Below are 22,654 nucleotides of genomic sequence, written 5' to 3'. Positions count from 1 at the left end.
AGTTGAGCCTTGTAACTGGGGTACTTACTATATCACTTTGAATCAAATTGGTGAGGGACTTGGAAATTAGTCTCCTAAGTCAGTCTTTAGCAGAAAGGACAATCATTTGGTTATTTTGTCTAAGACTGGACACATTAGTACAGTCCAGTTTTCCTGAAACTGTTTTCTTTTAGGGTGAAATAGAACTAATGTTAAAAATGTGTGAAGACAATTTGAATAGAGTAATTTTTAGTGTATTTGCAAATTGTGGTATAGATTCACCTTAAACTTTGAAAATTGTCCCTAAATGGAGCTTTTGTTCTCTAGTAAATTCTAATTTCTAGTAACAGTCATGTAGAGCACAGAATACAGTTTTGTTGTGCACAGTGAGAGGAAAAAAAATCTGTAAAATGATCATGGAAAACTAAATCAAAACTACAGTTAGTGTTGGTTTATGGCTTTGTAAATCAGTTTCTGTCATTTTCTGCAAGTTTGTATAATATGTAAATCAATGCATAGTTTTCCTGTTTTGGTTTCTTAGAGATAAGTGGAATAGAAAAATTATCAACCATAAATCCGTATTGAAACATGTCACTGAACAAACTGAAATAAGCTGTGGTGTGTAGGTATTATCACTGGCAATATTGGACTATTTTTGTGGCCCACAATGGATGGAACTAAATTTATTATATACAGAAAGCTAGGGTCTGTATTAAAAAAAAAAAGAAGTAAATAGTCTAATCTTAGGAGGAAGGTTGCTTTTTTTTATTCTGATGGTACTGGTCAACTAGGAATAGCCTGGCATATTACTTTACATTATAGCTCCTAGCACTTTGCAGGTAGTCCATTCAGAGAAGTAATCTGTCCTTTGTAGAGTGTAATCAACAATGTGAATGGGAACACTGTGGGCTTAAATCTCAAATCCTTGATATCAGAGTGAATGAAGAGATTTTATAATCTCAGCAAGGAGGAAAATAGGAGACTATTGAAAAGGGCTTGAATACATATTTTTAATGTTTTAGACTAAATTCTTTTTCAAAGCTAGGAGGAAGCATTGACTTGTAGGTGTCAAGAGACCATGAAGATAACACATAATGGAAATATTAATAAAAAAATTTCAAGCAAAATATCCCTCAGGACTTAGTACTCAAGGGAAAGAAATACAATTTTTTTTAAGTCATATTTTTTAAGGAGCCAAACTTCATGTAATTTCTTTTTAAAAGTGAAACAAAGATTTTATACCCTAAAAAGCAGGAAATTGATATAATTCCAGTATGGCAAAGATTTTGTTGCCACTGAATGTGCAGAGCACAGTTGCAGAGGCTGCGACTTTGTCAGAGCTTCAAACATTTTTATTTATGACCCTAACCTTTAGTGTCTCTCAAGCTTTCTGTCGTAGTATTTTCTTGTTTTATACCACGTTGTAGGTCTGCAATATTTGGGGCTGATAACACATATACTTCGCTTCTAATTTTTAAAAAAATTTAATAATAATTTTCATGCCTGCTTGCAATTACTGCCTCACTGACTGGGAATAATTTTGTATTATGATTTTATATCAAAAAAGGGGGACACTTCATTTTAGGATTGTTGGTTAGGTATTCTATTCTACTTGTGAATAGGCAAGGGTAAAATTGTAGGAAATAATGGGAAATCGGTAAAGCACAATACATTGTGGCTTAGATATATCAAAAGACAAATATTCCTATAAAAATATGAATTTTGAAGCTGGAAACTGAACAGGAATTGAAAATACAAACTGTTGTCCCTCAGTAAGCTTGCTGAGACTACTGGCAAAATGACTGGGATTGTGTTGACACCCTTCCCATAAATGTGTGCAACAGACAGTTTTTGAGCTTACACTGGGACTGAAAGTAAGCCCCTTTCATTTCACCGCATAATTACTGGAAGCTATTAACAATTCCACTGCTGTTACATGATAAAAACAAAACTGCTTTGGTTCACTACATTTAATGCAAATCTTCATATTGGACTTATTGAAAAATATTTTCCTTGAATTTCACATACATTGACACTTGTAGCAAATACTCGAGATATTTGAAAGAAGAAACACCCTACTTCAGGTATTTTTCTTACAGTGGAATTGTGCATTTATTTGAATTCTCAAATCTTGTTCCTTTGTGTTTATGAATAGCAGTCAGCCTTTTCTTGTTAGGTTTCCCATATTCAATATTAATTATATGCTTGTGAAATATCTTCAAAATATAATCATCAAATAATGGTGGTGTATATCTCCTTCACATACAGATCTTTATTGTTGTGTTTATCTTCCTTTTCTGTCTGCTACAAAAAGTGAAGCATTAAATAAAAATCTGATTATTCTACGTCCAAAATAATTTTCTGCCCACTGAAAGGCCAAAAGTCCTCTCTTCGTCCTTGCCCCCTGGGTCATTTGAAATGTAAACTACAGTTGCTGAGAAGGCTTAGGAACCAGAATTGAAGAATAACTCTTTTCAAGAAAATTGACTTTAAAATAATTGGGACACCTAAAGACAAGGTTGATAGATCTTCTCCCTGATGTATTTTATGGTAGATGCCATTGTAAATTGTGCCTTGGTATAATATTTCTTAAAATCAATGATGAGATCATTGTCTTTGCCTTTGAACAGCTGCTGAGGGCATGGTATGAAAGTGTGGCAGTAAGGTGACTTTGAAACTTTCTGGTTCAGTGGTGGGTCTTTATTATTTGCGATTCACCCAGAAAGAGTAAATTTGTGTGAGCTGTTCTCTAATTTATTCAAGGTACCAATGGCACTAAGAGGCTATTCCAACTTAGAAACTCATATCCCTGAGTTTACTTGCTGTATGAGATTGAGATCGAGGAGTTTCCAGTTGATTATTTCCACCAACTTTCTATCCTTCTATGCTGCTGAAGTGGTGTTGGCCATTTTGTGTTCATTTGCTAGCCTTTATTGCAGCTTTTCAATTTGATAATACAAACATTTGCACACTTGTGGGTTTGGGGTTTTTTGTGAATGATCCAGACCAAAAATATAGACATGAATAACAGCAGACTGCAGTGCGTCATGAATTCTTAAGTCATTTGTCAGGGGTCAAAATCAAATTCTGTTTGTGTATTAACCCCTGGTTTTTACTGTGATTTATGTCGTTTGTTGCATTGCTGTCCTAGAAAAGGCATTTATTATGTATAATAAGAAGTGAAAGACTAATTAGTAGTGTTTACTTCAAGTGTAGCAATCTATGGCTTTTATAAAAAAACTTATGACTGATTTTTGAAGATGAATTGACTTAAGAGCACAAATCTCAGTGTTTTGGAAAATTCACTGCCTTGTATTTTTACAGAATGTTGCTCTGTTTCCTTTATTTAGGGACCAGCTGCCACTGTAGGCATAGCCTACCTACAGGTAAATCCTACCTATAAAGGAGGAAAACAGCAGTCTGGAAGTGTTGAATTTATAGTTTTGTGTTTGAGCAGAGAAGTTCCTAAAAAAGTTTAAAAAAATCTAAATAAGGATATTTAATTGCTAGACAATTTCAATTAGAGGAGTAAAATAGTGACATTATTAAACTGCTTTGTCAGTGACACAAGATCAGAAGTGTTATTGATTTCGCTCTATTTTTTTTTTTTTTCTAATTTGGTATTATGCCCAACTTGAACTCATACAACTGAAACATCTCATCCCATTTTCATCAGACAAAGAATTCTCTATAGGGAACCAGTACAGATATTCTTGATGCCCAATAAGAAAGGAGTTAGTCTTATGCTGTCTCCTCAAAACTGCCTTCATTAGTGTGTACCAGAATTATTCCTGTGAGAAGTAAATGCAAGGCAGTATAAATTCACACCCTGGTATAAGGTACTTCCTTTTGTATGCAAGTGCTGGGACAGAAAGCTTAAACTCTAAACCAGGAGTCCTGCTGTGTAAGGCTCTTACTTCAGAGTACGTGCCTGGAATTTTTAAGGGATCACACCTGTGACAAAAAGCCTTTGTGTTCAGTGTCCTGCAGTAGGTTTGTGTTTTGCAAGAAGGCAATTTAGGATGTCTTAGAAAAACAGATGCGTATTTTTTGAAAGCAAGACCAGAGGCATAAACTCAATTTGAAAAGTGTTAGTGTGTTAAAAATTCGGATTATACTGGTGGCAAGTCTTTTAAAATCAGATGACCAGTTATTTTGAGCCACTGTTGTTTATTTGGATGTAGGTTTAAATGAAAAGAAAATACAAGTACTTGATATTTAGTGTTATGATTTGCTTATACAGAATCATCTTCATACATATGTTTTCCAAACAGGGTAGGACCTAATTTAATATAAATTTTATAAAAGTCTAAAAAGAACCAAACTACTTTTGATTTAGAATATGATCATTCTATGAAATAAATTTCCTAGCTGAACTCTTTTTTCACCTGCTTTAAGACATTTCCTTTGTAAAAAACTATGTAAGATAGCAATGAAGAATGTGATAATATCACTGTCCGTCTTGTGCACGTATATGCAAAGCTGGGATAAACCATTTAAGATTTGTCTTAATACATTGCTTGATGTGACTTTGCTTTAGCTAAGTTATGTGTATCATTTTCTTTAAAGGCTGCAGCTGTTTCTTGTTTCAATCATAAAGGTTTGCAGGTGACCTTTAAGAATAGCCATATTGGCTCTAGTTTCGTCTTAGCTTAGATCAACAGAAAGTATAGCTGACTTCGTAATGCTGTAATAATCAGGACTGCTTACAGTTTTTGAAACTAATTGTGTCATAATTTAGTCTTTACCACAAAATCATTTTTCTAGATTTTGCCTAAACTAGGATTGCTCAGCTATTCTTGGTATTTGTATTTTACTGCCAATGTGTTCTCAGTATAAATGCTTCTTACGTAGCAAAGTAAGCAGCTTTTGCTGGTGTGAGTAATTCCAATATGCCCTAAGCATAAGATGGTTTGTGCTGGCAAAATTTCATTTTGTCAATGTGGTTGCTGTTACAGTAGTTGCTCTTTCTGAGAGTCTGTGGTGTTTAAATGACCTTTTTTATGTTCAGTATTGTTCTACCCACATCAGCAAAATTCTGTTTTACAGGTATGGTCTAAATTTTTAATTTAACTAGTAGATTTGGCCCTGGAAAATGAACATCAAATATAATAACTCTTCCTATCTGCAATCCTGGGACTCTTTCATGACCCGGCTGTGTCCAAGGTGCCATAACTGTCTGTTTAAGGGTTGTTAGATGGCACAGCGGAGAGCTTTCAGGTTCTCCTGACCTATGTAAGGAACTTGTTGGGATTTCCATTGCATATGGATATTTTTTCCATCAACTTAATAAGAACAGAAATATTCCTTAAATTCAAGCTTCTTAACTTAGAAATAATGAGTTCCTTTCCATGTATGAACTCTTCTTTCTATTGGGTGTAGCTTGTGCCTTTACCCATTTCTGTAGGCAAGTAAAAAATGAACACATTTGGTCGAACAAGGCTGTTACTTAGTTACATTAAACATGTTATACAGGTACATAAAATTATATTGTTTTGTTATGTTTTGACCAATTTAGTGGATGTGTTTTACTCGTCTCTGGGTCCACATGCCAGTGCTGTACAATGCAATAGATCTTCTTACACTAAACCTCTGCTCCCACCCCAACTTCATATGGATTCTACATGGTCATCATTATAACATTTAGGTGAATGCAAGGATCAGAGAAATAGGAAAACAATATGAACTAGGAAACCATTATTTATACTTAATGCACGTATCTGACTTCTAAGTAATTCTCAGTTCTTCATAGATATGATTGTTCTGTTAGCATGCATTTCATTCCTTATTATATTTCCTTTACATAAAATTATTCCAACATATATGAACAACCAGGGCTCTGATAGGTGATGTTAATCTAAATGAAGCATTTTATGATTTTATGACCCTTGGATGTTTTTTCTAGCCCCCTTTCAATTTTTTCATGAAGTTCTTAGAAGAGAATGTGCAATTCCTTTTAGTTGCTTCAGTTCACAGTCTTAATGCTTCAGCTTATGCTATCCATAAAAATAATACCTTCTCCTCTTTTCTTACTGGACATGAATAAAAACCTCTTAAATGGAAACCTGTAATTTTAGGAATGTATAGGTTCTTTTTAACAAATAGTTTACCAAATAGAATTAATCTGATTGTTGTTGTACCAGAAGCTGGTATAGGGTATTACACAATAAAGCTTCAAACATGTAACTAAATGCTTATTTTAGTCAAATACGACTCCTCTTTATTAACAGAGAACTATTTAATATAACTTTATGTTTTTAACTGACATACTACCTCCAAGACAATTTTGTAGTATGTTATATGCAGAGTTCCCTGAGTAAGTGTGCAAAAGCACCTGCTTCATGTTGAGCGTATGGTCATAGTGCACATCTTCCCTCAACACTTTCAGACATGCTGTCTGTGTTTGAGTTCTGCATTTATTACATGAACTTCATAATACAATCTTATCTTACAGCTATATCACAAGGCTAAACATCCCTATTGTTTATGAAGCAGTTCAGTAATGTTATGAAGACACAAGAGAAAAATCTTTGAAACAGTTTGGTGTTCTCTGTGGTGTTTGGTGAATAGGCATCTAGTACAGTGTGTATGGAAAAGGGACAATCATTCTTCAAATTGGACAATGTAATACAGGAAAGAGTATGTAATCATATAATTCATATGTCATCATAGTGTTTGTGAGACATGCTTTAAGAAATATAAAGTGTTTGGGTTCTAAGAATAGACAAGACTGCATTAATGTAAAGTATTACTGTTTTTTGAGAATATTCTTCTTTCTTTTAAGTATGTATATGCTGTTTTGTATCTGATTTTGAAATTCAGGAGAATATAGCTAAATTATTTTGGGTGACCACTTCTCAGTTTTTGTCAAGAGAAGTGGCTGACGAATGTCTTATATATTAATATGGTAAACCTAAGAAGCTAGTTAATGTGGCATGCTTTAAAAAAACCACAGCATATTTATATTTACACTATGTGCACTGAGTCTATTAATTCAAATTATTAATGGTGCACACCGACTGCTTCATAGTATGTATAGTATTAAATTTCTGAATTTTTATTAATTTCTGCCATTTAAAAATATTAATTTAATTACTGTTCCACTCACTTGAATCACATCAGTGAAGCAGACCTAAAAGCAATTTCCAAAGCGGTATAACATTGCTGTTTCTATTTAATAGCTGAATTGGAGCTCATTTTTGTTGAGAGTTAGTCAAAGGCTGAGGTTCTGGGTCATGGGTTTTGGCAATGGCTCTTCTACTACTCTGATCCTTTTGTGAGTTTAGTGTGTTAAATAAGAATTCTCTTCCTCTCTTTTTAAATAAATCTTAAAATATGTTTTTACAGCCTTGTGGAAGAAATCCGTCTTTTTCCAGTTCTTTTCCAAGTCATCTTGGTAAGAATAATTTTTTATATATATGTATATATTCTATTAGATAGGTTTTATATCTCCCAAATCATGTCAAACTAGTAAGTTTCATTAGGTATGTTGATAAAATAATATGATGTTGATAAAATGAAATTGAGCAGTCTATCACTATAAAAGAATCTAGTAAGCAGCCATTTATGCGGTTCTTACCAACTAATCTACCTGTATAAAAAGTTTCTTTTATAAGATAAATACTTTTTTGAACAAAATAAAACCCAGAAAAATAGAATTAATGAGCTTGATCCTTAATTAGAACTATATATTTGCCCAACCCAAGCAAGAAATGCTTAGGAACTTGCATTTTATTTAACAGTATCAAACCCAAGTTTGATGCTGTTGGCATGATAATGCTAATTCCTGCTACTTACTTTACATTGAAAGAAATTCTAAAAGCATCAAGGATATGATTTTTGGATAGTCACATGCTGAATTTCCATCCTAAGTAGGATCTGCCACTTATGAAGATCATGAAAACTGTTGATGGTTTTATGTCTCTGAAATGTTGTAAAACAAATATGTTAATGAAGAAGAAAAATCTGTAGGCTAGTTTGGAAGCTGGGTCCTGTGCTATCCACTAGCCATCTCATTGCTAAATTCCATAGTCTCTTGTTTATTTTTTTCAATCTTTTTGTTTATGAAGTTGTATCAGGTAAGTGTCCTGTCATGTAAGCATGCTCCTGATGAATACTAAATATGTGTTATAATTAAATATGCATAATTTATGCAGTGCAGGCAGATTGCATACTTGATTGTGTACCATTCTTGAAATTCAGTCTTACTCGGGGTCGATGATGTTCATAAATATGATTCTGAATCAAATTTGATATTCCTTTCTTAGGTTTAAGTATTTTAATCTTTGCCTTTCCTCTGCAGTGATTTATTTCACTGCCTATCATTTTAAATCTCTTAATACTGCATACCCAGATAAGCCCTTTTTTATTAAAGTAACCTCTTTAGTGATAGATTTTTGCAGTAGCATACAGAACACAGGCTTTATGATATTTTGTGTACATAAATGTACAAATCTCTTCTTGTGATAAGTATTAACAATAAAAACAACATTTAACAGTAGTTCATAAACAGTTTTGACCTGGGATAAGTACTGCTTTGAGGTAGTAACAAAAGTGGAACACACTGAAATATGGAAGTCAAATGTTTCATGTTAATATCCTCAAATATAGAATTAATGTTTGAAACATCTCCAGGTGTTGCAATCTTGAAATTTAACTGCTGACATACACACACACACACACATGTATATGTTAGTATATAGCTATGAGTATTTGAACATGGTTGTGATCTCTACAAACATTCCCAGATCTTGAAAAACTTTTTATAACTTATCTATAGTCATGGAATTTAAAATGTGTGTATGTCATGCCATGTAAGTAGGATAAGTTGGAGTCAGTCATAAATGCTCCCTCCTGACCTCCACACACACAGTTTGACCTCATGAGTTCTAGAAATAGGTTTTTTTGAGAGTAAAAAGCAGCTAAGCTCAAAATTGGCTGCATGGCTGGTGGTCTGTGAAGGTTTCACAGCTCTCTTAAACCTGTATAGCTATCTTCAAGCTTATTGTTAGAGTTGTGAGGGGGAAAAGCTTATAGCTTTTAGGGAGGAAAAAGAAAAATTCCACTTTCAACATGCTTTGTTTGGAGAAGACACCTGTAATTGCTTCAGTTGTCATATAGAGCATTCAAGCTTTAACAATACAGTGGCTGTCAGCTGTGGTCTTGTTTGGCTGGAGGGATGTAAGATGCAAGACCCTAAGCAGGTTGCCACCCTCCTTACACTATTTCCCTATTTTCCCTACAGAAAAGTGAATTCAGCAAAGGAATGTTAGGCAATTGGGAAGGCTCGGGAGCCAGGACTAATCAGACTGGAAGGATTAATCATTAGGCTATTTTTCCTCATGAACAGAGCAGATTAGCAAACTCCTTCATTATAGGTTTCTGAAGTAATTTTCATGGTCATATGAGTGAAGGGAGCTGCATATCATCATAATTCCCATTACTCTCCATAAACTAGTCTTTGACTAGGTTTATACTTTTATTGGTTTCAAGAAACAGCACAGATCAGTAATGTTGTACTTAGAATTTTACCAGACCCTAAACTATTGAATTTGAATTACGCTTCAGGGTCAGTACACTATTTTATATTGTCAGTAAGTTAATGTAGAGCTATTACTATCAAGTTCAAGGAATATCACTAGTACTTCATAATTTTCTATGCCGAGACCAAATGTCCAATGTATTTTCTATGCATCATTAAGTGTAGTTCATGTTATTTCCAGCGATGCCACTGACAGGACATTGCCTCTTTTAGGCTCTGAAGGGAAATGATGTGGGCTCAGAATTGGCAAGTATCTCCAGGAGCAGCCTTCATTTCTAGGCTGTGCTACAATCAAAGTGGGGTTGAATGTACTAGCTTTAATCTAGCTATCACAGTAGTGAGGACATGATGGCTTGCAGATATGGGGCAATTCACAAGAAGTAGGTTATAGTGTGACTGCTTCTCAGTGCTCATTGATGTAGAGTTGCACTACCTCCTATACTGCATACTACCCTATGTTGTGGTCTAAGCAATAACACTGAGATTTGGCAATTTCTTACCCTCTGTCATGTTAGATCTCTGAACTCAGTTGAATCACACCAAATGTATCCTTTCATGTCATTTATGACTATGATTTTGTAAATGTTATAGTTGCCAAGCAAAAAGAACTCAATCAGTGAAAAAGGCTGTTACTGTCTACCTAAAAAGTTGTTCTAAGAGAATAGCTGTTAGTTTTATTCACCTGAGCTAGGTTTTAGTTACTGATCTTATTAGAAAGAGGCTTTAAATACAGTTGCTGTTCCCCTGGAAACCCTCAACACTCATTTATCACTCAATGCTTAGTTACATTTAGGAAATGCATGTTAATAGTGCAGTTCGTGAATATGGGAAAGACCTGGATACAGTCCTTCCATTGCAAAACTTCAGAGGGGAATTTCATGTTACACTTGAACACAAATTAATTTCATCAGTACCTGATGCCAGATCTTAGCCCTAGCGTTTGCATAGATTATGAGTAGTTCTGCAAAGTAATATGAAGGTATGACTGCAATATGAGGAAATATTTATCTTCCTATAATGTCTAATCAGATCAGTAAAGACGTAGCGATGTGCGTGTGTGGAAAAAGGGAGACGTATTGACAATACATGAGTATATTCAGGACAGTAAGTGATGGAAAAACACAAGGAAAGCTAGCATCATAAAGTGCAAAATTTAAAAGGTGCAAACTCCCCTTGGCAACAAGATTAAAAATAATGAGCCAAACGCCATGATGACTTAAATGATGCCAAAAGTTGGGTTGATACAAGGTATACATATGAAATGCTGCTGTTGATGAAGTAGAAGGGATTGTAGCAGGAAAAGTTACTGTGGGATATGTTTCATGTTTTACTTTCTTGCTGCCTTTTTCTGCTACATTCTTACTATTCTGTTTCTAATATATTTTGCTATGTCAAACCTGTGATCTGTCTGCAATATCAGTATATTATGTACTATTAAGTTATAATGCTGGAGTGAGGTTGATAAAGGAATTGGAAGTGTTTTACTCCTATATTTATAAATGATGGCTATTTGTATTTTAGATTGCTAGCAAGATTTTGCTGAGTGGCTGGCAATGAAGTTGGCATATGTGTTACTTTCTGCACTATGTTACTTTTTAGAGGAGGTAGGACCGAGACTCTCCACACATCATAAATATTACCTGGCCTTTCTTTAGGGTTATCTGAATCTAAGCTATTGCATAGAAAAGAAATTCTGTGTAGTTGGTGAAATTCTGGGTTTCTGCCAATAAGTTTTAAAACTAAAGCTAACGATGTTTGTGATTAGGAGCTCAGTGCTATCGTCTTTTTAAAGCTCAATATTCAGTTGTGTCTTTATCCTATTAAAATCTCTAGCGTAATTTTCAATCACACCAGCATCTCACAGACTTCAGTTTTTGCTGTCAGATTTGTTTTGCAACATTCTGTATTTTCACAGTGATCACATGAAAAATGTGGCAACATAGATGTAAAGGCATATCCTTTTAATAAAAATTACTTTATAGTAAGATTGGAAGTTAGTGTATTTATAAATGATATCTTATTATTAAATACCATAAACCAATGGTAGGTAGTATCTTAGTGTCTAAACTGTACAATCTAATTTAAAGGTACAAATATAATGATTATTTTATTTATACTGTTGATCTATCCTTGACACAAGCAAGTCCACATCTTTTCTTTACATTTTTTTAAATAATTTAATTCTAAAATTACAAATTTTAATTTATTTGCCTTTAAATACCATGGAAAGCTGTTACTTTGAAAATACAAAATATGTTTCTTTTTGTAGTCATATTCATATATTTTTGTCTGGTTTTCCTAGTTGTGTCTAGGATTGAGGTTTTATACTGTCCCTGTGTATTTTGGGACTGCTATATGAGTCCATGTTAAAAAGTTTAATTACAGAACTGGACGTCTTAAACTAAAGGATCATATACTGTTCATGTTTTTGTTAGACTGCAGTAAACCTGTGCTTGAATGCTCAAAAAATGCTTCAGAATCATTGTCATGCCGGCAGACACTGATCCTCTTGGAAGGTGTGCTTTGCTCACTTTGTTGTAATTGCAGTTGAAAATCAAGTTCATTATTCCATTGAGTGCTAAGGAAGAGAGTATGAGCTAGGCAGGATTATCAGAAAAATTGTGACAGTTACATCAAAATCAGTTAAACATATTCATACTTTAAAAGAAGAAACAACCCACTCCACTTTTATTTGGGTAACACCTTCTTTACAAGAAAGCTAATAATTTCGGGAAATTTTGTTGATAAGTAGGAGATACATAGCCGTGTATAACTAGATTGCTTTGGGTTTTTTTTAAATTAAAAATAATTTTAACCAAAGTCCTTCAATTAAAGAAAAAATAATTGTGAAAAAGAAGTCGTGTAGCAGCCAAGTGGAAGCAGTGGTTGGATTTTATATTTCATTTTGAATTTTAATTGGAGGAAAAAATCAGGCTACAGGAAATGATTACAGTCAGATTCCACTCCTTGTGATCCAGTTAAAGCAACGAAGCCACCCACTTAGAACAGTTTAAAAATAGTACTTGTTTTCTGACAAGCCTTTCGTGTGAAAATACTATAAAAAGGAAAAAAACAGTGGAGAGGGAAAGCAGGAGCCTCATCATTCCTATTTTACTTGGTTTCTGTTTTCTACTGAGAGACTGCAGTCAAATATCATTTGAGGGAAGAGGTAGAGGTATTTTTCTGTTTAGCAGCCACATGGGTGATAGGTATAGAGGAACATGTATCAGAGGTTATTGCAACAGTTGAAGCATTAGTTTACTTGTGTCTGCTAAACTAAGCACCTTTTAGTCCAGCGTGGTGCACACCTTGTTGGTTGTCTAGAAGAATGGGGAGCATTTTTCTAACTCTTGAAAGTAGTTGTAGATCATCCTGGGTGGTTACTTGAAACAGTAGAGTAGGAGACTCATATATTCTGTAGAGACTACAAGTTTATGCTGCCAAACTCATCTGCTGGAGAAAATTAGGACAGTGGTTATGGCAAATAATATAAGCGCTAGCACTTAGTGTGAAACAGGCAGTTGGTCCTCTACACTGTGAATGACCTTTGAGCTAAGGTCCCTCTTTAAGCTCTGTGGTTGCATGAGAAGATTGATACTGGTAGAAACTGATAGCTATTGACATTTCACTCCAGTCTGTGGGTGTACTCAACCCTTAATTTAGCCTCAGCCCTCTATTCAAAAAATCAACACAAATATATCTGGGAATGGTTAGGCAACATATGTTTTAAAGAACAGGAAACAGTATTTATTTTAATAGCTTTGTGTGTGGTATTCCTGTTCCTGTCTGTATATTCAATGCTGTTATAAAAAAGTTAAATGCAATGGCTCGTTTTGGTCTATTTAGTCTGCTCATTACTGCTTTTAGGGAAAATCTGCATTTAGAAGGTGTCTGAAATACATTCTAAGAGTGATTTTTATGGCTTTTACAGGATGGGCATTAGTTATAGTTAGGAACCTTAAATTTATCCATAATGAATATCTGTATTTTCTTCTATTTGTGAAATATGCCTATTTCCTAAAATCTGCTAGATTTAATAGCCAAACTGTATGCTGTGGCAGCATATGTAAAACTGCTGCAACAGATTAGGAATGTAATCTATGTGGATGTCTGAAAGTGAAAATGCCAAAATCCTATTTTAATGGGTGCTTTATAAAGCAAAATAATTGCTTGTTTTGAAAGATTTAATATCCAAAGATTGGTTAAGGAGAAACTAGTGAAAAAGTGTTAGACTATCTTAGATTTTATATGTTTGAAATTATAAAAAATTATGAGATACCCTTTAAAGAAGATAAATGTAATGCTAATGTAAAAATTACTGTGAGTAGAAGAACACTTTAACAATGAGTATGGTCTAAATCTTTTCCAAACTGACATAGATTTCTTACCAATGCATTGAAGTCTTGTGTCACCATTCAGTAAGGTATTACATTTATTCTCTTTTTAATGCTAAATCAAATGAATAGGAGTGTTCCTAAAGACTGAAGAAGATATTGTAAAAGGCAGTAGGGTACAGTATGTTAATTTCCAATTTTCAAGGAATAAAATATGGCTCCTCTGGTAGAAATGTTGGGTTTTTTATTACTCTGTTAACTTGCTTAAACACTTTAGTTTAAGGATGAGATGCCTGAGACTACTTATCTCTTTTAAATTGCTGACTTGACAATAGTGTATACTTTAAAAAGGATAAGTCTGCATATCAGAATACGTACTCTTGGAAAACATGTGTAAGTGTAACTTTCTTGAGAATTTTTTAGCAGGAAGCAGAATCTTACTAAAAGAAGGTTGGGGTTTTTTCCAGAAACAATTTAGATTTTATTTTTTTGTCAGTAATATTTCAGTCAGGAGTTTCTGGGAAGTGTTTATGTATCTATACATTTATAAATGATTAGTGTTGAATCAGGTTGTTAATCTGTTAAGGTCAATTGTTCTCTCTAAGTATTAACACTATACACAGAATGAACTCTTAACAGTTTTGTTTTATTGATGTGTAACTATCATCTTCTTACCTGGTGGCAACGAAACTATTAGAAGCTACAATGCATCGTATAAAAGCCGTTTCTGATTGTGCTTAATAATGAGAACCCATGGTATATGGTTTGTTTCCCCAGATATTATTAGAGGATGTGCAGTGGATTTGCATATGGATGAAGCAAACACAGAATCATACAGTATCTCAAGTTGGAAGGGACCCTTAAGGATCACCGAGTCCAACTCCCTGCTCCTCAAAGGGTTACCTAAAACTAAACCATATGACTATAAGAACATCATCCAGATGCTCCTTGAACTCTGATAGCCTTGGTGCTATGACCACTTCCCTGGGGAGCCTGTTCCAGTGACAGACCACCCTCTCAGTGAACAACCTTTTTCTAATGTCCAATCTGAACTTCCCCTGACGCAGCTTCATTCCATTTTCATGTCCTACTGCTGGTCAGCAGAGAGAGGGTATCAGCACCTCCCCCTCCACTGTCCCCCATGAGGAAGTTGTAGGCTGTGATGAGTTCACCCCTGAGCCTTCTCTTCTGCAAGCTGGACAAACCAAGTGACCTCAGCTGCTCCTCATAAGTCTTGTCCTTGAAACCTTTCACCATCTTAGTCGCCCCGCTCTGGACACACTCTTAATAGTTTCATGTCCTGATATTGCGGCGCCAAAAACTGCACACAGTACTTGAGGTGGAGCCACAACAGTGCAATGTAGAGTGGGACAATCACCTCCCTCAACCAGCTAGCTGTGCTATTCTTGATGCACTCCAGGACACGGTTGGCCTTTTTGGCTGCCAGGGCACACTGTTGACTCATATTCAACTTGCCATCAACCCAAACCCCCAGATCTCTTTCCACAGGGCTGCTTTCCAGCCTCTCATCCCCCAATAAAAAGGTCATCAAAAGCTTCCTTTGCATAGGCATTTTGCTACAAACATTATTTGGAAAAAGATTTTACTTTTTCAGTATAATTGTAACTTATGCTACACTTTCAACATGTTTGCTATAACCACAAAGCTTAAGGCTTGTCTGTGCTGCAGTCAGTGTGTGGCAGCAATTCACAAAGATGTCTCCACCTAACTTTGAGCTAGTAGCTTAGCTAACATTAGAAATGTGGATGCAGCAACTGAGGGCTTAGAAAGCTTAATAAATACTTGGGCAGTTAGCTGCTGCAGCCATCCTGCTTTGGGTCACCTAGCAAGTTCAAAGCGGAGGATGTCTTTACAATTAATGTATGGATGTCCTCCCATATGTGCAAAAGACCAATGTAGTTTGAAGAAATGTCATGGAAAGGACTGGAAGTGGAGTGTCGGAAGTGATGGGAACATGTTCTGGGGACTTAGGGACCACATGGCAACCACACGCTGCTCATTTGGAGGGATGCCATATACCTCCAAGGTGGTGTACCACTTCCTTTGTGTCCTTTTTATGAATATCTTGAGCTTGAGATAATGAAGAAAATACTGTATAATTAAAACTTTTGCATGTGCAAATTCTAGACCTTTCTAGAAAGTTCCTCTTAACAGCTGCTAGCTTTAAACAGAGCTGGAATGATTTACTTTCCCTCCATAACCTTGAGAAAGTTATTGTTGGTGGGGGGGTTTATGTTGTTTCTCTGAGTGGTATTAGTAGCTGATATTCAGCTGTTCTTGTAGAGTTGCTTGAGTCAAATAGTTTTGACTGGTTTTAATTCAACTTTCTAATATTGAGAGATCATAATGGTAGTAGTTCAATGTGCGTCTGTTACAGATGACAGAATTTGAGAAGAACAGGTTTTCAGGTTTTTTCATTTACCCGAAGTACATGATTTGTGGAATGAAGAATGGGCTTGTTGGCAGAGTACTGAGAGAATTAAGGGAGCTGGTTCCTATTCCTGCTGATGATCCATGTTTCTTCTTGACACTGGGCAAATTGTATAAGGTTTCTTTTTCAGATGTGGTTACTGTGCTTCTATGCTTCGTGTGTCCGATGAGCACATTTACAAAACCATCAGAAATTGGTGCTCATTAGTCTACAACTAGGCCTGTTTAAGGTCCCAGCTGGACCTTATTTAAGCATAATTCTTTAATGAATTTTCCTTATGGTAAGGTAGTACCTAAACTATAAATGTACATCACAGGAATGTAGGGATGATAAATTCATTAGGATTTAGAGGGTATTCAGATTTTGTTATGGGAAGCACTGTACAAAGTGAAGGGGATCAGGCCCAGTCAGCATGGGTTTACGAAAGGCAGGTCCTGCTTGACCAACCTGATCTCCTTCTATGACCAGGTGACCCGCCTAAGGCCTTTGACTCTGTCTCTCATGGTATACTCCTTGAGAAACTGGCATCTCGTGGCCTGGATAAGTGCACTCTTCACTGGGTGAAAAACTGGCTGGATGGCCAAGCCCAGAGGGTAGTGGTGAATGGTGTGAAATCCAGTTGGTGGCGGGTCACAAGTGGTGTTCCCCAGGGCTCGGTGTTGGGCCCTGTTCTGTTTAATATCTTTATTGATGATTTGGATGAGGGGATTGAGTGCACCCTCAGCAAGTTTGCAGATGACACCAAGTTTGGAGGCAGGGTCGATCTGCTTGAGGGTAGGAAGGCTCTACAGAGAGATCTGGACAGGCTGGATCGATGGGCTGAGGCCAATTGTGTGAAGTTCAACAAGGCCAAGTGCCGGGTCCTGCACTTGGGTCATGGCAACCCCATGCAGCACTACAGGCTTGGGGAAGAGTGGCTGGAAAGCTGCCTGGCAGAGAAAGACCTGGGGGTGCTGGATGACAGCCAGCTGAATATGAGCCAGCAGTGTGCCCAGGTGGCCAACAAGGCCAATCGCATCCTGGCCTGTATCAGAAATAGTGTGGCCAGCAGGAGCAGGGAGGTGGTTGTTCCCCTGTACTCGGCACTGGTGAGGCCGCACCTCGAGTGCTGTGTTCAGTTTTGGGCCCCTCACTACAGGAAAGACATTGAGTTGCTGGAGCATGTCCAGAGAAGGGCAACCAAGTTGGTGAGGGGCCTGGAGCACAAGTCTTATGAGGAGCAGCTGAGGGAGCTGGGGCTGTTTAGTCTAGAGAAGAGGAGGCTGAGGGGAGACCTTATCGCTCTCTACAACTACCTGAAAGGAGGGTGCAGTGAGTTGGGTGTTGGTCTCTTCTGTCAGGTGGCTGGAGATAGGACAAGAGGAAATGGCCTCAAGTTTTGGCAAGGGAGGTTTAGGTTAGGTATTAGGAAAAATTTCTTTACTGAGAGAGTTGTCGAACATTGGAATGGGCTGCCCAGGAAAGTGGTTGAGTCACCATCCCTGGAGGTATTCAAAAAGTGTGTAGACAAGGCACTCCAGAACATGGTTTAGTGGGCATGGATGATGGTCGGACTTGATGATCTTGAAGGTCTTTTCCAACCTAAATGATTCTATGATTCTAAATTCTAAATAAATGTGAACAGCCTATTTTATGACTGTATGTCTGTGTAGATCTATCACCAGTACAATTGCTGGTGCAAAAATAAAAATATGTGAGGGGAAGCAGAGCCATCCTTTAAATAATTTTAATATTATAAATTAATATTTTCCATAATAAAATGGCTTTTTAAAAGGAAAAATTACTAAAGCATATCCTTCTATCACACTTTCTTATCCGGAAAATTATTTTGAGCCAGTGCTCCTGTTAGGGGAGGGAATAATATTATTTACAAAATCACCTGAAGCTCCAATTCTGAGAGAAAAATTGAGTCCACAGCATTTGTGACAGCATTTTGTTCTTTTATAGGAAGGAAATTCAGCTCTTTGCATCTTAAAGGAATTGCTTTCTATTGCTAGACCCTAATATTTTAGTGTGTGTGCTACATAACTTTTTTTTTATTTTATATTCAGTGCTAAGGGACAAAAGAAGATTCATGTATAAACAATATTCTTATGTGTTTCTTGGTAGGTTTTTTTATCCTGTCCCAGAAGTCAAAAAATTTTACAGATAATAAACATGAGCCTAAAAGACTTTAATAAGGCTTTAAAGCTAGCTATAACATACTGGAAAAGAAAATCACAAACAAGTAGTGAAGTGGTAAGTCTGTGCTTTGCAGAAATAGTGACCATGATTACTGCTGGTACTAGAACATATTTCTAAGTTTTATGATGTTGTGACTGTTTTCCATCTCTTTGATTTCACCATTCATGTTTTATTTTACTGGTCTTCAATAAGCAGGCAAGCATACTGGTTTTGTGGAGGTTTTTTTTTTTTTTTATAGAATGTTTCTAAACTAGTCAAAAGTGGATGGTTGTTTTGTGTATTATGGTATAATGTCTTACAAGTTGTCTTTTGAAAGAAAATATTTTTACAATGCATTTCAAAGAAAAAGTTGTTGCAGAGTAACAGTCCCTGTTGTGCCTTGCATGGGCAGATCCCTGTCTTTATGACTTCGTTGCTCTGCCTGTCCCAAGAACATTTCACAACGTTGCTTCACAGTGACTTACAGCCCAGCTGAGGCTTCTGGTCTTTTTGCTTCTTCTGCTGGTTGGGACAAACAGCCCAATGTCACAGGGATGCATGGCAATGACACCGTTTAAACTCTCCTTAGAACAATTAACAAATAACTATAACCCTAATATTTGTCCAGTGTTGTGTTACGGAATACAGAACTCCTGTGATCCCTTCAGGGATTGATTTGGGATCTGACGCAACAGTTGTCCAAAAGTCTCCACCCCTGCAAAGGGCAGAGAATCTGCTTATTATTGTGTGCTGGCCCTTGGGTGTTTCTCAAAATCCTCTAGGTGTCTACTATTTCTAGAGGATTGCCTGTTGTCCTTTGGACCTTGCTGGTCCCTGGTAGCTGGCACTTCCCTTAATCTTCTCCAATTACAAAGGCTGTAATAGTGCTTAATCTGAACAATTTTTAAAAGTTAGGTTTTCTTGGAAGGCTAAACTGGCTAGGAATACATAGTTTGTTCAAATACTGTGTTCAGAGAAGAATTTTAGATCTATTGCAAGAGACTGTAATAGCACTTACCCTGAACCTTTGACATCTTGGAGCAAGCTGAGGGAATAAACACCCTGATGACCAGGAGGCCTGGAGCACATGGCAGACACGGGAAGGCTGAGGGAACAGGTTTCATACAACCTTTGCAAAGAAGGCTTGGAGGGATTTTATTCCTGTTTGTAGCTACCTCATGGGACAGTACAGAGAAGATGAAGCCTGACTTGTCTCAGCAGTGCACAATGGAAGGACAAGAGGATGAATGCAAGTTGGAAGATGGGAAGTTTCAGCTTGATATAGGAAGAAACTTTTTGCTGTGGGGAGGGTGGTCAAACACTGGAACAAGGGTCCAGAGGTGTTGTAGCATCTCCATCCTTGGTCCTCTTAAAACTTAGGTGGATGCAGCCCTGAGCAAGGGGTTGGACGAGAGAATTCCAAAGGTGCCTTCAACCATATGTCATTCTGTGATTGGCCCAATCCAGTCCGTCTTCTTAAAATCCAACCAACCAACCAAAAACTACCCCACGGGTTATCTCCTGGCAAGGTAGCCACCATTCACTGTGTCTGTACCTGTGGTTAGATATGTTAACTCCTCTAGATTAGGATCCAAGTCAGTAATCTCACAGGCAAGTTTGGGTTTCCTAGCTCTTCATCTATTTCCTGCTTCCTAATTCCTTGTGAGCTTTGACCTTTAAGTAAGCAAGGTGGATGGCCTGAAGTGGCAATGCTTATTCAGGTGGCTTGGTTTCGCTTCCTTATCTGAGCCAGCTACATTTTATACTGCACGAGGGTGTTCTTTTATGAACCAAATCCAAGACAAACTGTAGATCAGAGTTGGGTGGGTGGATGTATAAAGTCAGTGAGTGTTCCTGCCAACTTGTTTTCTCTGGCAATACTCTGGGACATTATGCAAGGTACCTTAAACATGAGTCTTGCTTTTGTGGGTTTTGAACAGTGTTCTGAACAAATTTTTTAATTAAGTGGTATATATGAGACTTTTGTGATTGGGTAGTTTGAATATTGCTGCAGAGAATTTAGGGCAAAAAAGGTAATATTTTCCTAATGATTATATTTTTACTTAAAAACAGTGCAGCTCTGACCTTTAAGGGAGCATGCCAACTTCAGCTTTGCACCTGACAGCTAAAGTTGATGCTATTAGATTTTTCTTGGAAACCTGGAGGAGTTTCCTCTAAAACTAAATAGAAAACAAGTGTACTTAGGTGTTAACTAACACCTTTCTTTTTAATTCTGTCACCTTTGGAACAGTTAAGATTTGTAGAATATTTGAAATATGTACTGAGAAGATTTTTATAGTGTTTAGGAGAATTATATGTAAAAAAAAAGAAAAATTAAGGATTAATAAGTACTCTATTGTAGTTTAAACTATGGTGTTAAGTATTTTCATTGGTTTTTGCTGCAATTCAGACATCCTATAAAAACCTGTTGTTTTCTCACACTAAGTAAAGATAGCTTGAATCCATGCATAGTTCAAAAGACTTTAAAAAAAAGGAAAAGACATAAATTTTTGCCCTGAAAGGGAAATCGTATTTCTTTCATTTGTCATTTTATATTGATATATAGCTTTAAATAATAGTGTCCAGTATTTCATTTCATAGTGTGTTCTTCTGTCTAGCCCATTCTGTCAGGAATCCTTCTGTTAGAGTTCCCCCAGTTTAGTCCGAATGAGAGGAGTTTATGACCTTTTTCTGTGGTCACTGAACATTGTACCAGGAATTTCAGTTCAGTCATCAGATCAGTCCGTCAGTCTTGGGAACTCAAGACAGAAGGGTATTGAGCTTATATTCCTTAAGGATGGATGTCACCAGCAGCAGGAGTGAGAGAGCAGGACTGACCATCACCACAGACCGCCCTAAGACTTGGATAGGCATGCCAATTGGTACTCAGGTTCTCTCCCCTCCCAGTTTTTCTGCAAACGCAAAGTGTTTTAAGATCTTACAAAGTTTACAGTGCAGAATTTCTGGATCAAGGGTTTTTTCCTCTCTTCAACAGTTTTGGGTTGGTTTTTTTTTTGGTAGTTGTAAAGCTGTTTAACATTGTGGTGGGTTGACCCTGGCTGAACGCCAGCTGCCCACCAAAGCCATTCTATCACTCCCCCTCCTCAGATGGACAGGGGAGAGAAAAATATAACAAGGGGCTTGTGGGTCGAGATAAGGACAGGAGAGATCACTCACCAATTACTGTCACGGGCAAACCAGACTCAGCTTGGGGAAAATTAACTCAATTTATTACAAATCAACCAGAGTAGGGTAATGAGAAATAAAACCAACCTCAGAACACCTTCCCTCCACCCCTCCCTTCTTCCCAGGCACAACTTCACTCCCAGATTCTCTACCAACCCCCCCAGCGGCACAGGGGGACGGGGAATGGGGGTTAGGGTCAGTTCATCACATGTTTTTTTCTGCTGCTTCATCCTCCTCAGGGGCAGGACTCATCACACTCTTCCCCTGCTCCAGCGTGGGGTCCCACCCACGGGAGACAGTCCTCCACGAACTTCTCTAACGTGGGTCCTTTCCACAGGCTGCAGTTCTTCACGAACTGCTCCAGCATGGGTCCCTTCCATGGCGTGCAGTCCTTCAGGAGCACACTGCTCCAGCGTGGGTCCCCCACGGGGTCCCAAGTCCTGCCAGAAAACCTGCTCCGTGGGCTCCTCTCTCCACAGATCTGCAGGTCCTGCCAGGAGCCTGCTCCAGCGCAGGGTTCCCACAGGGTCACAGCCTCCTTCGGGAACCCACCTGCTCCGGCGTGGGGTCCTCCACGGGCTGCAGGTGGATATCTGCTCCACCGTTGACCTCCATGGGCTGCAGGGGGACAGCCTGCCTCACCATGGGCTTCACCACGGGCTGCAGGGGAATCTCCGCTCCGGCGCCTGGAGCATCTCCTCCCCCTCCTTCTTCACTGACCTGGGTGTCAGCAGGGTTGTTTCTCTTACATGTTCTCACTCCTCTTTCTGGCTGCTGTTTCTGTCCCAGCAACTTTTTTTTTCCTTCTTAAAAATGTTATCCCAGAGGCGTTACCACTATCGCTGATTGGCTCAGCCTTGGCCAGCAGCAGGTCCGTCTTAGAACCGGCTGATATTGGCTCTGTTGGACGCAGGAAGCTTCCAGCAACTTCTTACAGAAGCCACCCCTGTAACTCCCCCCCCCCCCGCCCCCGCCCCCCGCCCCCCCAGGCCCCGGCGG

At 37.6% G+C, this 22,654-nt stretch overlaps 1 protein-coding gene across 1 annotated transcript in view; it reads left to right on the top strand.

The window, feature by feature from the left end:
- LOC104831409 (serine/threonine-protein kinase ULK4-like) overlaps positions 1-22,654 on the top strand; it is a gene marked incomplete at its 5' end in the record, with an annotated part of 190,340 nt that overhangs the window by 59,052 nt on the left and 108,634 nt on the right. The window contains one exon of the mRNA XM_010566968.1: positions 7,327-7,375. Coding sequence (XP_010565270.1) covers positions 7,327-7,375 — 49 coding nt within the window. The remainder of the gene's footprint in view (positions 1-7,326; positions 7,376-22,654) is intronic.

This window comes from Haliaeetus leucocephalus, unplaced genomic scaffold (assembly GCF_000737465.1).
Source record: "Haliaeetus leucocephalus isolate CR32 unplaced genomic scaffold, Haliaeetus_leucocephalus-4.0 Scaffold222, whole genome shotgun sequence".
Classification (NCBI taxonomy): Eukaryota; Metazoa; Chordata; class Aves; order Accipitriformes; family Accipitridae; genus Haliaeetus; species Haliaeetus leucocephalus.
The sequence above is the reverse complement of the archived record's forward strand: the minus strand, read 5'-3'. Positions and strand labels throughout refer to the sequence as shown.